The sequence below is a fragment of the Rana temporaria genome, chromosome 1 (assembly GCF_905171775.1).
Source record: "Rana temporaria chromosome 1, aRanTem1.1, whole genome shotgun sequence".
Lineage (NCBI taxonomy): Eukaryota > Metazoa > Chordata > Amphibia > Anura > Ranidae > Rana > Rana temporaria.
In genome coordinates, this window is record NC_053489.1 from 292,781,680 (window position 1) to 292,798,119 (window position 16,440).

The 16,440-nt window shown below is 39.7% G+C and overlaps 1 protein-coding gene across 1 annotated transcript; it reads right to left on the bottom strand.

Annotated features, from left to right (window-relative positions):
• Positions 1 to 1,343: 1,343 nt before the first annotated feature.
• LOC120915348 (zinc finger protein GLIS3-like) lies at positions 1,344 to 14,377 on the bottom strand. Its single transcript, XM_040325803.1, has 3 exons — positions 14,281 to 14,377; positions 10,472 to 10,679; positions 1,344 to 2,819 (listed from the first exon to the last, which is right to left on the bottom strand). The coding sequence occupies exons 1-3, from the start codon at positions 14,375 to 14,377 to the stop codon at positions 1,634 to 1,636; spliced, it is 1,491 nt and encodes a 496-aa protein (XP_040181737.1). The 3' UTR covers positions 1,344 to 1,633.
• Between the last annotated feature and the right edge of the window lie 2,063 nt (positions 14,378 to 16,440).

Sequence of the window (16,440 nt, forward strand, 5' to 3'; positions counted from 1 at the left end):
CAGTTTGACTTTGGACTGTTTAATTTGTAGTATGGATTAATGTTTGTTTTTATGCCCATGTTACATATATCTATAAAATTTGGTGACACATATTGAGTTTTACATAAAATTAGTTCTCTTAAGGAGTGCCGCATAATTATTATCGTTTACATCTCTCAAAGCAGTGGTAGGTGCACCAAATGGCAAGTACTGATTCCTATCTTGCATCTTTCTCAATGTCTGGTGGTGGTGATGGTACATCTATTGGTAGAACAGCAATCAGGAAGGGACAACCACAAATTATGGGGTTGAAGAGCTTATTGACATAACAAAGAAGTAGCTAACCAAAGTAAATGTGCCTGTGTTTACTTACTTATTTACTTTAGCCTTCCTGATGCGCACCATCATCTTATTAAGACTCATCATCCTTAATAAATTAAAATCTACTATACATATTTTGTCTTAAGACGGTCTTAAGATCTAGGATTCAAAGGATAAATCTTTCCAGATGAAGTACAATTTGTGTGATTAAGCAACATAATGAAATTGTATTGGTTTGCTCATCTCTATTTGAAAATCACACTTGTTATGTAAGTTATGTGAGATCCAATCATGCATAAATGGCAACCCCTCTGGGGACTCATGAAAGAATCTCTTTTACGAACTATAAAATTAAAAGAAAATGACATCTATGACAAATATGAAGCACAACGTACCAAAATGTCTCTTTAGGATGTGGCAATATCTAGTATATCCCTGAATAACAACTGCTTAAAAATCCAAACTGTTGTAAAAAAAATAAAAATTAAATATTCTTACAATAGGTAATTTAGCGACACAAAGTTTTTGCCTGCCTTAGTAAAAACAACCATAAAACCTAAAAATTCCTTTTGCCATAACCAGTGTAAACTTAGATTTTTTTTGTTGAGAACATTTTCATAAAAGCGATACCTATCAATTTAGGTAAGAAAGACATGTAAGTATAAAACAGAGAGAATGGGCAACGGGAGTAAGAACTGAAAGAAAGTGTAAAATCAAAATGTATAATAATAAAATCAAGGTGAGTACTACATGTGTGTATTTAGATGCACAACATTTGCTTGGCTCATTATGGTGCACATTTTTGCTAAAGAGAGTCTAACAAACTGCTATTTAAATTAGCTAAAAAAAATCTAAACTTTAAATGGATATTACCATGACTATGGCATATTAAAAATGTGCATTTTAGAATTAAAGAAGAAGTCCAGCCTGAGCTTGTTTGGTTGTACTTCTCCTATGGGTCACAGAACTGCAGTTGGTTTTGCACTCCTGTGACCCGTTTTCAGCAGAGAGCGGTGCACTCTCTGCTGATGTCACCTAATTCACGGATGTCAGTCCAGGCTCCGCATCATCGTGGCTGTAAAGTCTGGATCCGCCAGGTGCTTGGACTAACACCCTGTTCAGCCTCTCAGCGAGCCAGTGTGGTCTCTTAGCTAAATTAAACATTATTGATGCCAATAAGCACATTTAACACCTGGAAGATCTAGTGAATGCAACTGAATCTTTTAGATTACCAAGGAGCCTTATAACTGTGTAGTATGAATATCTTCCGGTTATAACAAAGTAACACTAGCCTTCTGGCCTAAAGTGCATCATGTTTCGCTATCTGTGATAGTCAGAATATTTTAAAGCAATGAACAAAATTATTTGCAAACAAGACTTGCATAAACTGATTAAAGTTTTCAGTACTTACCGTGCACTTGTTTGGTTTCTCCCCAGAGTGGACTCGCATGTGAATAAGAAGCTTATAACGTGCATTAAAGGGTTTATATCTTCTGGGACAGCCTGCCCAAAAACAAGCAAAGTCCTCCCCTTTCCTCTGATCTATATGAACCTTTTCTATGTGTCGTACAAGTTCTTCCTGCTGATCATACAGAGCACTACAGTCAATCCACCTGCAACAGTGCTTACCATTAAAATCATCTATTTCTCCCTCCTCTTCAAGTAGAGGAACGTGTGCAGGAGGTGGAAGAGATAGCTGGTGGGATTGATTTAACAATTCATGTTGGTGCATGTGTTGATGGGCATGATAAGGAGGTGGTGGGCCATGATGAGGAGAAGGAGCTGCTATGGGAAGGGAAGTGTGTGACGACATTTCAATTGTGCCACTTGGAAAGTCATCCATCCTTTCACTCTTTAAAATTCCCATTGTCTGTCCTTCATTTAGCCCTATGCCATGTCGAACTACCATATTGTTCATAACATCAGCTTGTAAGTTGCTTTGTTCCAGCTGCTGCATTCGCTGATATTCATTTTCAGGAATGGATACATTATCACTGATGGCGAGAAGACTTTTCTGAGAGTTTATTCCAGGATATGTTGGAGGAATGCAACTTCCCCTGACTCCTAAAAAATGCCCATAAACTTCAGGCTGAGGTGACATAGTGGCTGGGGAAGCTCTTGAGCCATTTATGTATGCAACTAATGAGGTTGGTGAAGTTCGGATAATGGTATTAAAATCTATTCCTATACCATCAGACAAAGGGGACAACGAAAGAGCTCTTTTCTTTGATCGAGCTGAATGTGATCTTGGAGAAGAATGCCTTGGACTAGGATAAGGTGAAGAATTATTCTCTAAGCCAAATAAATATGAAGGCAATGGATTGGTAACAGTATTATTAGACATAGATGTTCCTGGAGGAATGCTAAGCATATCACCTGTCTCACTACTGTTCTGTGAACCATGATTAGAGGGAATGATCCTATATGCATGAGACCACTCTTGTTTCACGCTCATTGTAGAATGACTTTCGGAAAGGCTTAAAGTTGTCGAAGCAAGAGATTCTCTTGACATTAGGGACCTAGAGGGGCAAAAATACAAGATCTATTTAGTTCCTTTCTTTTTTTCGTGAACATAATAAATCTTTTATACATGGAAACATTTATATTCTCATTTATATTGTACATTGTTAGAGTTACTTCAAATTGGAAAGTGTTAGTTCTCATGGATCACAATACCTTCTAAATTAGTAAAACTGTCAAAAAGCAAAATTCTACACAATGTTTGCTTGCTCATAAATTACTTTCAATTAATCAGCCTTGATGAATAAATCCCTCCACTAAACAAACATCAACACATTTTAATTTACCCCTCCCATGACTCTCTGCCAATACTGCAACAGAGGACAAGTTTTATTTCCAAATTCTAAACTGTCTAAATTAGTTATATTATGTATAAATATACAACACTTACAATAATGGGAATTTTAAAAGAAACCATAATAGCTTTGGGTTGGTTTTATTTTAATAGACTGTTTTTAAGTATATACATTTTCAAACTTTTTAATATCCAGTTTCTAATGATATATAATCTTTGTAAATAAACATTACTGTATTATTAAAAGGACTTTTAAAGCACCATGGGTGAACTAAAGAGGCATCACTGCAGAACAAGCTTGCCTCAAGACTCAAGAGTCTCTGTTGTGTTTCTATATTTTTTATTCGTAGGATAAAGACTTAATAATTACAAATGTAACAATGCAGTTGTAAAATATTATATATATATATATATATATATATATATATATATATATATATATATATATATATATATGTATAGTGAAAGAGAGATACAGTATATATATAAAAAATATATATATATATATATATACACACACACACACACACACACACTATATTACCAAAAGTATTGGGACACCTGCCTTAACACTAGGGTTGCACTGACACCGAGCATTTGCACAAATACTTGCACTTGTGCAAATGCTCTGATGCTTAATCCGATACCTGTGTCCTCAGCATAGCGGGGGGAGGTGGGCAGCCTCACAGATGATCAGTACGGGCAGTTACAAGCACTGATCTCCCTGTGTGGCTTTCAATACATTATCTGACAGCCACTTCTCCTCCTCTCCCTCCCACGGCTGTCAGCTGTTTTACTGAAAACTATACAGGGAGATCGGTGGCTGATCATCCCAACTGTTCCCTGTGTCCTCCCTCAGCTCCCCAGGTCCTCCTCTGGCTCTGTGTGTCCTCCTCTGGTCCCCCTCTGTCCTCCCCCGGTCCCCCCTTATCGTGGATCTGTCAGGATAAAGATTTATATGGATATGTGATTTACCGGCTCCTTTCGTTTTCTGAATGTTCACTGACTCGGTCCATTCATAACTGAGTATTGTAAACTGTTCATGATGCTTTAGTTTATGAATGAACAGGAGCCTCTGTCTCCTGTCCATTCATTTTCAGTGCAGCTGGGGCTGCAGAGAAAGGGACTGGGGAATCTGTGCGCCTTTTTCTGTCTCAAAAGGGAGTTGTCAGGGGTCTGTTTAGACCCCTGATATCTCACCAAAGCCCCCCAACAGGGTTGCTAAAAAATAAAATAAAAAATAAAGAATTGTAATACCCCCAACCTGTCCAAAATGTCTTGGTATGCTCATGCCATAAGAGTTCCCCTCACTGGAACTAAGGGGCCAAGCCCAACCCCTGAAAAACAACCCCACACCATAATTCCCCCCTCCACCAAATGATTTGGACCAGTGCACTAAGCAAGGTCCATAAACATATGGATGAGCGAGTTTGGGGTGGAGGAACTTGACTGGCCTGCACAGAATTCTGACCGCAACCCAATAGAACACCTTTGGGATGAATTACAATGGAGACTGCGGGCCAGGCCTTCTCGTCCTCATCAGTGCATGACCTCACAACTGCGCTTCTGGAAGAATGGTCAAACATTCCCATAGACAAACTTCTAAACCTTCTGGACAGCCATCCCAGAAGTGTTGACGCTGTTATAGCTGTTAGCTCAATATTAAACCCTACGGACTGAGACTGGGATGCCATTAATGTTCACATGCGGGTAAAGGCAGGCATCCCAATACTTTTGGTAATATAGGGTATGTGTATATATATATATATATATATATATATATATATATATATAAATTGCAGTTTTAATCAGGGTGTGAAACTGTAGTCTCCTTTTCACGCTTAAAGCATTGTATTAATAAGCTATGCTGAAAAAAGACACTTGTTTATATACCTCAGAGTGGGTTGAAGTTGTTAATTTAGCACAGTTTAGAACATTTAATATGGCTCAATCAACCCAATCTTACAGATAAAATACAAGACATCTATATTGTGTATCAATAAAACTATATATAAATTGTATTCATAGGTGGCTGTATTTGTAAAAAGATTGAATTTTCAATTTGCTTGTTGTAAGGTACATTTTAATTTGGTAACATGACATTTTTGAGACATACCATACTATGAGGATTCTGATCATCCAATAACAATATAGTCAACAATCAGACAGTTTTTTGTGAAACCGTGATGGTTTTTCTATTCCTGTCTACTCCTATACTGCCTGTGCAATAATAATTAGAAGTGGCTAATCTCTGTACATATCTCTGTACATAGTCAAAGAAAACATAAAAAATTACAACTAATTACTGTAAATCATAAGCAGCTCTGATTCCAATGTCCCACTGTCATTTATAAAACTGTCTTTGCTTCACACATAAGAAAATTATTATATACAACTTGGTATGGGAGAATGAAGATAAAAGGGGTAATCAGTGCAGGGCAGCCTAGATAAGTGCTATTCAATTATTCTCCAAGCTGTCTTATTGTACCAATAGCTTTGAAGCACCTACAGAAGAATCTTGTCGCTGCAATAAAATAAACTGAAACCAGCTTAAGCTTATTATCAAAAATGTATTACAAAGGTTGGCTCCCAGCAAAATCTTTTCACATCTGAAAGTCTCTCTATAATTGTTAACACCAAGTTTTAAAATTATCTCATGGCCCAGAAATTTTACTCCTTCCCAAAAAATAGATAGGCCTCACATTTGTTAATATTGGCTATCTACACAAAAATAATTACTTCCTTGGTTAGTTGGTAATGTATAATAAAGATTGTGACTATAAGTAATTGCATATTTCAAGCAAATTATCAGATTGTTTTGCTCCCAGGGGTTAGGTAATAATTAGTGTGTAATTTAACCAGTTAAGCCCCGGACCAATATGCAGCCTAAAGACCCAAGGTGTTTTTACAGTTCGGGACTGCGTCGCTTTAACAGACAATTGCGTGGTCGTGCGACGTGGCTCCCAAACAAAATTGGCGTCCTTTTTTCCCCACAAATAGAGCTTTCTTTTGGTGGTATTTGATCACATCTGCGGTTTTTAGTTTTTGCGCTATAAATAAAAATAGAGCGACAATTTTGAAAAAAATGCAATATTTTTTACTTTTTGCTGTAATAAATATCCCCCAAAAACATATATAAAAACATTTTTTTTCCTCAGTTTAGGCCGATACGTATTCTTCTACCTATTTTTAGTAAAAAAAATCGCAATAAGCGTTTATCGATTGGTTTGCGCAAAATTTATAGCGTTTACAAAATAGGGGATAGTTTTATTGCATTTTTATTATTTTTTTTTTTTTTACTACTAATGGCGGCGATCAGCGATTTTTTTCGTGACTGCGACATTATGGCGGACACTTCGGACAATTTTGACACATTTTTGGGACCATTGTCATTTTCACAGCAAAAAATGCATTTAAATTACATTCTTTATTGTGAAAATGACAGTTGCAGTTTGGGAGTTAACCACAGGTGGCGCTGTAGGAGTTAGGGTGCACCTAGTATGTGTTTACAACTGTAGGGGGGTGTGGCTGTAGGAATGACGTCATCGATCGTGTCTTCCCTATAAAGGGAATGACGCGATCGATGCGCCGACACAGTGAAGCACGGGGAAGCCGTGTTTACACACGGCTCTCCCCGTTCTTCAGCTCCGGGGAGCGATCGCGACGGAGCGGCTATAAACAAATAGCCGCGCCGTGGTCCCGGATCGCTCCCCGAGCGGACCCGACCTCTGCATGTAGCGGGGGGGGTCCCGTTCGGACCCCCCACCCGCTAATAGGCGAGGACGTACATGTACGCCCATGTGCCTGTACGTGCCATATTGTGGACGTATATGTACATGCGGGGGTCGGGAACTGGTTAATAGATACTCGAAGAAAAAAAAAAAGACTGAACTGTATAAAATATTTTATTATAACATCTGTATTTTGCTGTAAGGCCCCTTTCACACGATCGGACCATTCAGGTCCGCCTGTCAGTTTTGACGGCAGACCTGAACGGCCGCTCCATGCAATCCTATGGAGCGTCGGATGTCAGCGGAGACATGTCCGCTGACATCTGACCCGATCCGCCAAAATCAGACGGATGGCGATACGTCCCCATCCGTCCATGGCGGATCGGATTGGGTGAGATCTGATGAAAATGGACATGCTGTCCGTTTTCATCAGATCTCCCCATAGGAGACAGCAGCGCTGCAAAAGCCCCTGTCCGCTCAGTGAGCAGAGAGGGACTTGTTATCCGCCGGCTCAGCGGAGAGATCTCCCGCTGAGCCGGCGGACTCCGTAACGACAGAGTCCGCCTGTGTGGAAAAGGGCTTACACTTGATCCATTTTTTTTTGCTCCCAACAGTATGTAATATAAAATCTCTGTCATTTTTATTTGTTCATTCTCTTAAAGAGGAACTGAACTCTGGAAGCTGTGCCCAAAAACGATAGAGGGCAAAGGGTTAGTCACCAGTATTGCCTGTGGTCTCCCTGCAGCTGACCTTTCCCTATTACTGACTTACCATGTCTTTCCCTGCCCTGCGCCTCTGTGTGGAGGTGGTCATCTTGATAGAGGTAGGGCTTTTCTTCCTCAGTTCACAGTCTCCAGCAAGGAGAACACTGAGCACAAAAGTGACATTACCAAATCTCACACCTAATAACACGAGACTAGCAGTCAGCGGCAGCAGTGCCTTAGATTTCACACTGCAATAAACAGCAATTAGGTTGCAAGCACAGGAGTGCCTAGGTCCTCTCAAATACCAGGAGGTACACTGTTTTTGTAAGGAGGGATTTTCCAGGGTACTGTTTAAACATTTCTGCATGTTTCATATAAAACAGGAAATCTTCACTTTTTTAGAGCTATAGGATTTTGAGCTTGCTACAAGGAAGTGAGTAGAGCACTCACTGCAGTCCACTAAGTAAATATAATAGTTGGGACCCAAAAGACAGATTCCAGCAATTCAAAACTAAACATTGTGTATTATATTTGCATATTTTAGCTTTATTTTCAGAATATACAGCATATAGTAATGCCAGATGCTATATTCTGATTTTTTCTTGTAGGTAAATCAGAACTAACCCTATTGTATTAACTGTTCCCCAAAACAGTTACATTCAAGGTATGACATCGTTGCTTAAGCTCTCAACTGACTGACTGGGGCATAATGTATCACATGTGCAGCACCATGGTAACTGCAGACAAAATAGAGGCTAAGATGGCAGCTTCCTTGCTTGAGGAGTTTAGTTCAGATTTCATGATCTGCGCATGTAATGACCCACAGTGGCTCATTTAAGTTACCTTTACCCATTATTTGGTACATTAAATGAGAAGCGGAGCAAAAGCTCTTTTGGCCGTACTTCTCCACTGACCCATTTTCAGCAAACAGCAGGCTTTAGCTGACATCACTCAGCTCTGAATTGATCCCAACTTTACAGCCGAGATACACCCAGATTCCTCTGCGGCAGCGGGCAAAGCCTCTCAGTGAGTTGCTGAGAACCTGAGCCAGCCCCCACGCCCTCCACAGCCCGGCAGGGCAGAGCAGAGAGCTGATGACTGAAAATCTCTAGCTTTCTGCTCAGTGAAGACCAAAAACTGAGCGATCAGCAGTCTTTGATTGCTCAGTTAGTGGGTGACAGATGCTGCATCCACCTAGATGAGTATGCATGTTTAATTTTTTTTATTCCAGCACTCCTCATTTAAGTACACAAGGACTAGTATATATAACCTAACTTCAATCAGTGATCAACAAATCAAGTAGATGTATAAAGAACATGATTACAGAAGAATAGGTCTTTACACTGTAGAAGGCACCAAAAAAAAAAATTTGGATTCGTAAAAAACGAATACATTTACTTTTTGTTAGGGAAATTCTAGTGCAACACTTTCTGAAATTACATTTCAGGTATAGAGCTGTGCCTTGAAATATTGTGACTGTGATGGCAATTGGTTGTCATTAATACTAACGGTACTAACAGTAGAAGTTTAGGTTGACAAACAACAAATCATAGAGATCTATTTCATCATTATTCTGCAGCACCCTCTGCTGTCCTTACAGACAGCAATAACATGTGTGACTCAAAAGATATCACAGTAACAAATGCTCATCAATGATTCTGCTCTTGCCTTTTTAGTGATCTTGTAAGCATCTGAAAAGTGTCTATTAGTAAATTGGCTGAGTAGCCACCAGATTCTTGTTTTTACTGTCTCAGCCAGTAGTGGAAAGATGCCATTTTTAATCTGATTAGGTGTTGCAGACAACCAAGGCACTGTTTTCATTCAGACCATTTAGAAAAACATTTAGGCTTGGGGCCCAGCATTCCTTACAACAGTGTTTCTCAACTCTATTCTTCAAGGACCACCAAAATAATATGGTTTCCAGACTTTTAGCAGTTACAAAACTGTCTTGATTATTCACAGCGTAAATGATGCAAACTCATTATTTCACCTGCAATTTTGAAGAGCTCCGAAAAACATTGCCTTCCATGAGCCTTGGAAAATTGTTTTGGTAGGCCCTGCGTTAAAGTGTTTGTAAAGGCAGAATATTTTTTTTACCTTACTGCATTCTATGCAGTAAGGTAAAAAAAAAAACTTCTGCATGCAGCTCTCTCTATAGCATGTCCTATATTTATATCCCTGAACAGATCACGATCCACGATGTGCACAAGAGCCAAAGCTCTCCCGGGTCTCTCGTTACTAATTGGCTCAGATACAGCAATAGACAGGAGCCACTGGTTCCCACTGCTGTCAATCGGAGCCACTGTCTTTTGGACGCTCAGAGTGTGGCTCGGGAGTGAGTATGCATGAGTGCCCCCATGACAAGCAGCTTGCTATGGGGGCACCCGGCAAAGGGGAGGAGGCAGGAGCTCTGGCGGGGGACCCAAGTAGAGGAGGATCGAAGCTGCTCTGTGCAAACACATTGCATGGACCTAGTAAGTATAACATGTTTATTATTTTAAGAAAAAGAAAACAATGCTATACAATCACTTTAGCTTATGTTTCTGTACATGGTTTACTTTTGAGTGATCAGATTTATCATAACGCATTTAGTATGAGTCAAGTGTCCTTGGTGGTACCACACGGAAGTGGAATTGCTGGAAACATGACATATTTGTTTGTTATGGCATGCAGGTCTTTTACTTTATATTGGAGTTGAATACTGTGTGTGGTGGTACCTTCATGGCACATTGTATTTTGGAGTGAGATGTGCTCTATCTCTGCCAAGCACCTGAATACAGGGTGTAAACCTTTGAGATACTGCAGGCTTGGAGCGGCACTGATCTGTTTCGATGTCTGCTTGTTACTTTCTAAGAACTGTATTCTATAACAAATGATTTCCAAATTACATTGCATACAAAAAAAAAAACTATTATAAAGACCTGGTATCAGATGGAGGTATTGCTAAGTGCTGGAGGTTTAGATTCCTCTGAAAGCTGGGGCTGATCTGATTGCAAGCTGTTGCTGCTTGGTTTGCTGGAGGGGATATTGGGCCCAGTCTTTGCACCATCATTGGACTGTTAGTGACCATGAGATTGTTGCAGCTGCCTTTTCCTTGAGTCTTGCTCTGTGGCCCATAGGCAGAACTCCCTGTAAAAACAAATAATCAGAACTATGACATCAGCATGACTTATTAAAACAGAGAGGTACTTGGTTATTAACATTATGAAGCTAGGCCCATAGAACATGCAAATTGGTCTATTTCAGCTCTTAGGTTGAGCTCCAGGGTTGCAATAGATCTTGATTTTTGACAGGCAGTGAAATACGGTTTAGGTACTAATTTAAGGGGGATAAGTATTTTTTATTTTTTTTTATACTTAAAATTGTAGTATAGCATTTTAAAACACAGATGTGACACATATCAGTATTTATTTAAGCAGTAAAAAATGTTTTGCTTATTTTTTTGCTGCAATATGCCTATAAAAAAAGCAGATATTCATATAACTCTATTTTTAATTATTAATACAAATGTTATTAATATTACATTCAGAATATACGTAGGTTGATTTACTAAAGGAGTACAGACTTTCACAGTGTATAATATCTTGAGAGTAAAAAAGTGAACCTGTGTTCACTGTGAATACCCAATCATGTGCAAAACAATAATAAAAAAACAGGATTGTTGCTAGCACATAATTGGTTGTTTGAGAGAAACGCAACTCCATTTTATTAAACTCTGGGAACGTTTCACTTTTACCTAGTGAACTGTCCCTGTTCCTTTAGTCAATATCATTGATTCAGCATTGGAAAGTAAACAATGCTCTGAAAATCAGGTAGGTAGCACAGCATGGCAAAAATATGTTGTGATGTAAAACATGGCCAAGACTTGGTTATATATGGTTATAAATATAACAAAAAAAAATCCATTTATCTGTATTAATAACAGGAACTGTACTCATTTGGACATTTATATCAATTGGGCCTGTGTAGCTTGAAGATAAGGACTTTCACACTCCCTCACAGTATAAAACACAAGTCTGAGTTAATGTTCATACATATGTCTCATAATCTCAGATAGGAAACAGCTGTTATTTAGCACCATACATAAGGACAACTGCAATACTTAATACACCAAACGCATACACACACCTGATAGCTTATTATATAGCAAGCACTACTACACTCACTAAACATGATGTAGTAAAGATAATGACAGAAAAAGACACTAATTAACTAACCCTTTTCTGCTGACAAGAGCTGGCCCGTACACACGATCCGAATATCGTACGACAGATCGTACGACTTTTTTTCACTTAGTAGTCGCAAGTAGAAATTGAATAGGTTACTAAAGTCATGAAAATTCTCGTACGACAGAAAAAAAAAAATCTGAAGTGATGTCATGTGTTGTAATGTATTTGTATTGTATTTTTGGATGACAACTTGTACTGACTAAACGAAAATCGTACGATCTGGTATCGTACGAGGAAAATTTTCGTGCTTGTCTGATCGAATAATATCGATGAATTGTTGTGATCTGCTCTCGAAAGCTCTGTACTAACGATCCATTATCATACGATTCTTCCTCAGACGACAGTTTTCGTCCGATATTCGGAACGTGTGTACGGGCCATTAACCACTTAAGGACCGCCTCCTGCACATTTACGTTGGCAGAATGGCACGGCTGGGCACATGCACGTACAGGTACGTCCTGTGCTAGTGCCCAGCCGTGGGTCACGGGCGCACGCCTGCGACCCGGTCCGAAGCTCCGGGACCGCGGCACCCGCGGACCCGATCGCCGATGGAGTCCCGCGATCGGTCCCGGGAGCTGAAGAACGGGGAGAGCTGTGTGTAAACACAGCTTCCCCGTTCTTCACTGTGGCGGCGTCATCGATTGTGTGATCCCTTTTATAGGGGTACACAATCCATGACGTCACACCTACAGCCACACCCCCCTACAGTTAGAAACACATATTAGGTCATACATAACCCCTTCAGCGCCCCCTTGTGGTTAACTCCCAAACGGCAATTGTAATTTTCACAGTAAACAATGCATTTTAAATGCATTTTTTGCTGTGAAAATGACAATGGTCCCAAAAATGTGTCAAAATTGTCCGAACCGATAAACGCTTTTTTTCACCAAGAATAGGTAGAAGAAAACGTATCGGCCTAAACTGAGGAAAATTTTTTTTTTTATATATATATTTTTGGGGGATATTTATTATAGCAAAAAGTAAAAAATATTGAATTTTTTTCAAAATTGTCTCTCTATTTTTGTATATAGCACAACAAATAAAAACCGCAGAGGTGATCAAATACCACCAAAAGAAAGCTCTTTTTGTGGGAAAAAAAGGACGCCAATTTTGTTTGGGAGCTACGTCGCACGGCCGCGCAATTGTCTGTTAAAGCGACGCAGTGCCGAATCGCAAAACCTGGCCGGGTCCTTTAGCTGCCTAAAGGTCCGGGTCTTAAGTGGTTAAAGTGTCTGTTACCCTAAAAACAAAAACGAAAATTGTTCCCTTAAAGCATGTTATACAGTACAGTGCTTGTGCTGTGTAATTTGCTCCCCCCTGTGTCACCTGCAATACCTGGCTGATCTTGACTGGCTTTACCCTCAACCCTGTAAACTGACAATGGTTTATCATGACACCGTGGTCAGTTTACGTTCCTCCATCATCCGCTTCTCTCCTCTCTGCTCTCCTCTCTGCTCTCCTGTGTCCTCCTCCCCTCTCCCTGCCTGTCAGCTCCATTCACTCCTCCCCTCCTGCTGCTATTATATCTATAGTATAAGCATGCCATCCCCTCTGTTAAATAACATTAAGTGTCTCTGTGCTGTAATTTGGGGAGAGAGCAGAGGAGTCACGTGAGCGCTGGGAGACACTCTGAAATAGGTAGAAATCAGCATCTTTTTTATACAGCACAGGCACTGGGACACATAATGTTTTTTTTACAGAGGGTATGGCATGCTATACTATAGTGGCTTAAGAACCACTTTAATACTAGAGGCCGGTAGGCAGGGTCTGGATCCAGGGGTCACTGTGACTGTGTCATGATCAGTAGCCCATCCTACTGGCTCCTGACTGTAAACCGTGATTGGGAGATGTCAGTAACAGCACAATCACAATTCTGGGGGTACTAAGTGAGTGGTCTCCCAGCAAAAATCAGCATTAGGCTGTAGGCACATATGTGTCAGCTAGGGCTGCACCGATACCACTTTTTTAAAACCGAGTACAAGTACCAATATTTTTTTTCAAGTACTTTTGCCAATACAGATTAACAATACTTGTTTAATGTCATGCGGCGCTGAAGAGCTGAAGGTATCGGATTAAGCATCAGAGCATTTGCACGAGTACAAGTACTTGTGCAAATGCTCGGCATTGGCACCACAACCCTACTGTCAGTGGTGACAATGTTATGGCTGGTCGGGGTATAAATACCGTAGCTTTAATAAGCAGCATTTACTTCTTTGCAGTTGAATATTTTTCCCTGCAAAGAAAAGAAGAATACGCAATGTATGCCCTTGTCAGGGCTGAGTGCCACATTCCCTGCAGACACAATGTTAAGTGTGCTTTTGGAATCCCCACCATCCTGATTAATGATATTCAACTAATAAATAGACCTGGGGGGGGGGGGGGTAGAATGGGAAAGCCCTGTGGTGGTGAGGAGTATATGATAAAGCCACCCCCACATGCATTGAATGGTCCCATCAGGCCCCGTCCCTCTCCCTGGTGCTATGACAGCGAGGAACAATAACCTGTCACCCAATGATCCAGGGAGTCCCCTGCACAGCCCTGATCTAACTTCTCTTCTGGCTCCTGGGCCAGCCTCTGCCTCAGTTCGGTCACCCTCATGCTTGGTATCGGCACTGAGCTAGTACTAGTATCGGTATTGGTGCAACCCTAGTGTCAGCCAAAGATTAAAGCCTACCCCCATTCTGCAACATATATGCATGTGGTAAGTGAGAAGGGATTAAACCAAAGCTGCTGGTACTTTCAATATATTTTGCTTCAAAAGTTTGGTTTAAGCAATGCTCATTACCTCCTACATATGAAACTAAGGGAATACTTATCTAGAGAATAATAGTACATCCAGTGACATGGTGGAGTAAAGCTGGTCATAGACAGTTCAGCAGGGACCGGCCGAGATTCAAACCATGCATGGGCAGGCTGAATGTACCCAAGTTGATTGAGCAATCAACTTGGGTATATCCAGTTTCATAGAAAAAAAATTATATGACTGCACACCCAAACATAAATTGCTAAAATCGACTTTATTGTAGCACTTAATTTATAAAAAGCACCAAAAATAGCAGACAGGGGAGGCAAAAGGTTGACATGTTTCACACTACAAAATACTTTATCAAAACATAACTGGCAGGTCTGCCATATCCATCTTTTAATTTATTATGATTTGTTTTGTGATCTGAATAGTTTGGAGGATACTAACAGCCTCGCTGCTTGACACACCTGTGCTGATGGTTAATCAGGTATTTAGGTGGATACAATGGACCTGCTATGTAGGTTTTGATAACGCAGAGAAAAACTTTCCATCCATGGCCAACTTAAGACAGCAGAATTTTGCAAGGGATGAGGTCGATATATAAATGTGTTTACCAAAGATTTAAACAACTTTCACCCAGGCTGTACATGTTGGGGTTGATTTTCTAAAGGCAAATAGGTTGTTCACTTTGCAAGTGAAGTTGTACTTTGCAAGGGGAAGTTCCTCAAAGCTTAGCAAATATGGTGAAATGTCACTTTGCAAAGAATACCCAATCATGTGCAAGGAAATAAACAAATCATATTTCTGCTTGCATATGATTGAAAGATGGAAATCAGCAGAGCGTCACGTCGTTCACTAAACTGTGGGTAAAATTCCCATGCAAAGTGCAACTTTCCTTGCAAATTCAAAAAGTCAATTTTCAGAGTAAATCAACCAAATATATTCCAATTAGAAAAATGTGTGAATTTTGAATGAACCTTGTGTGAAAAACATGAACCAAAAACCTGAGCTGTCAAAAAAGCTTGCCAATGAAATGCACCTATACTTTCTTGATTTATATTTAGGGGTTAACTCCTGGAGATCTGGTAATTTACTTATAAGTCAACAGCATCCCACCCACAATCTGACCATGTACTGTATGGGTTTGACCATGCCCATTAGCCAAGCCCAGTTATTTGGCATTCAAAGCATGAGACTTCCACTATCAGAATAGGAAAGGTAGGATGTAATGTGCACTTTCTACTGCTAACAACTAGTTATTTCTGAAACAAAAAACATATTAACACAATAGAATTTCACACATTGGAGAAATGTGCCTAACATGTCCTATGTTAAGTGTCTTTTTGGAAACAAAGAACTGTACTTAAAACAATTTCTTACAGTTCCCAACACACAATCAATCACAGCTTTTATTTGAAGTCTTAGAGATACCCATGTGTTTTATGTAGGAGTAATGGATGGTGTCCTTATAGCAGTTTTGTTCTCATTTAGCAATTTTACTCAAGGTGACATCAAAGTTTAACATCAGTTACGCATTTTTTTAATTGTGTAGATATAGATAAAAAGAACTATGTAATCATTCCCAAACAATGGGCAGACACTGCAAACACATTATCTCCAAACTGAGTTATATTGTCAGAGGCTGCCAAGATGTAGTTGAGCGACCACAATTAAATTAAGGCAGAATTCTGCCAGAACATTTGTGGAGAATAATACAGAGAAGTGTTTTGTTTGTTTATGTTTGTTTATAACGAACAATGCTGGAACTCACAAGAAGAACTGTATGTCAATGCTGTAATAATTATTTCAGGGTCCAATAAAATTATGTGGCACAACAAATAACTTGCTGATGTTTGGTTCAGAGGACCTGTCATCTACACAAAACATTTCAATCCCAGGTCTTAATAAACACTTG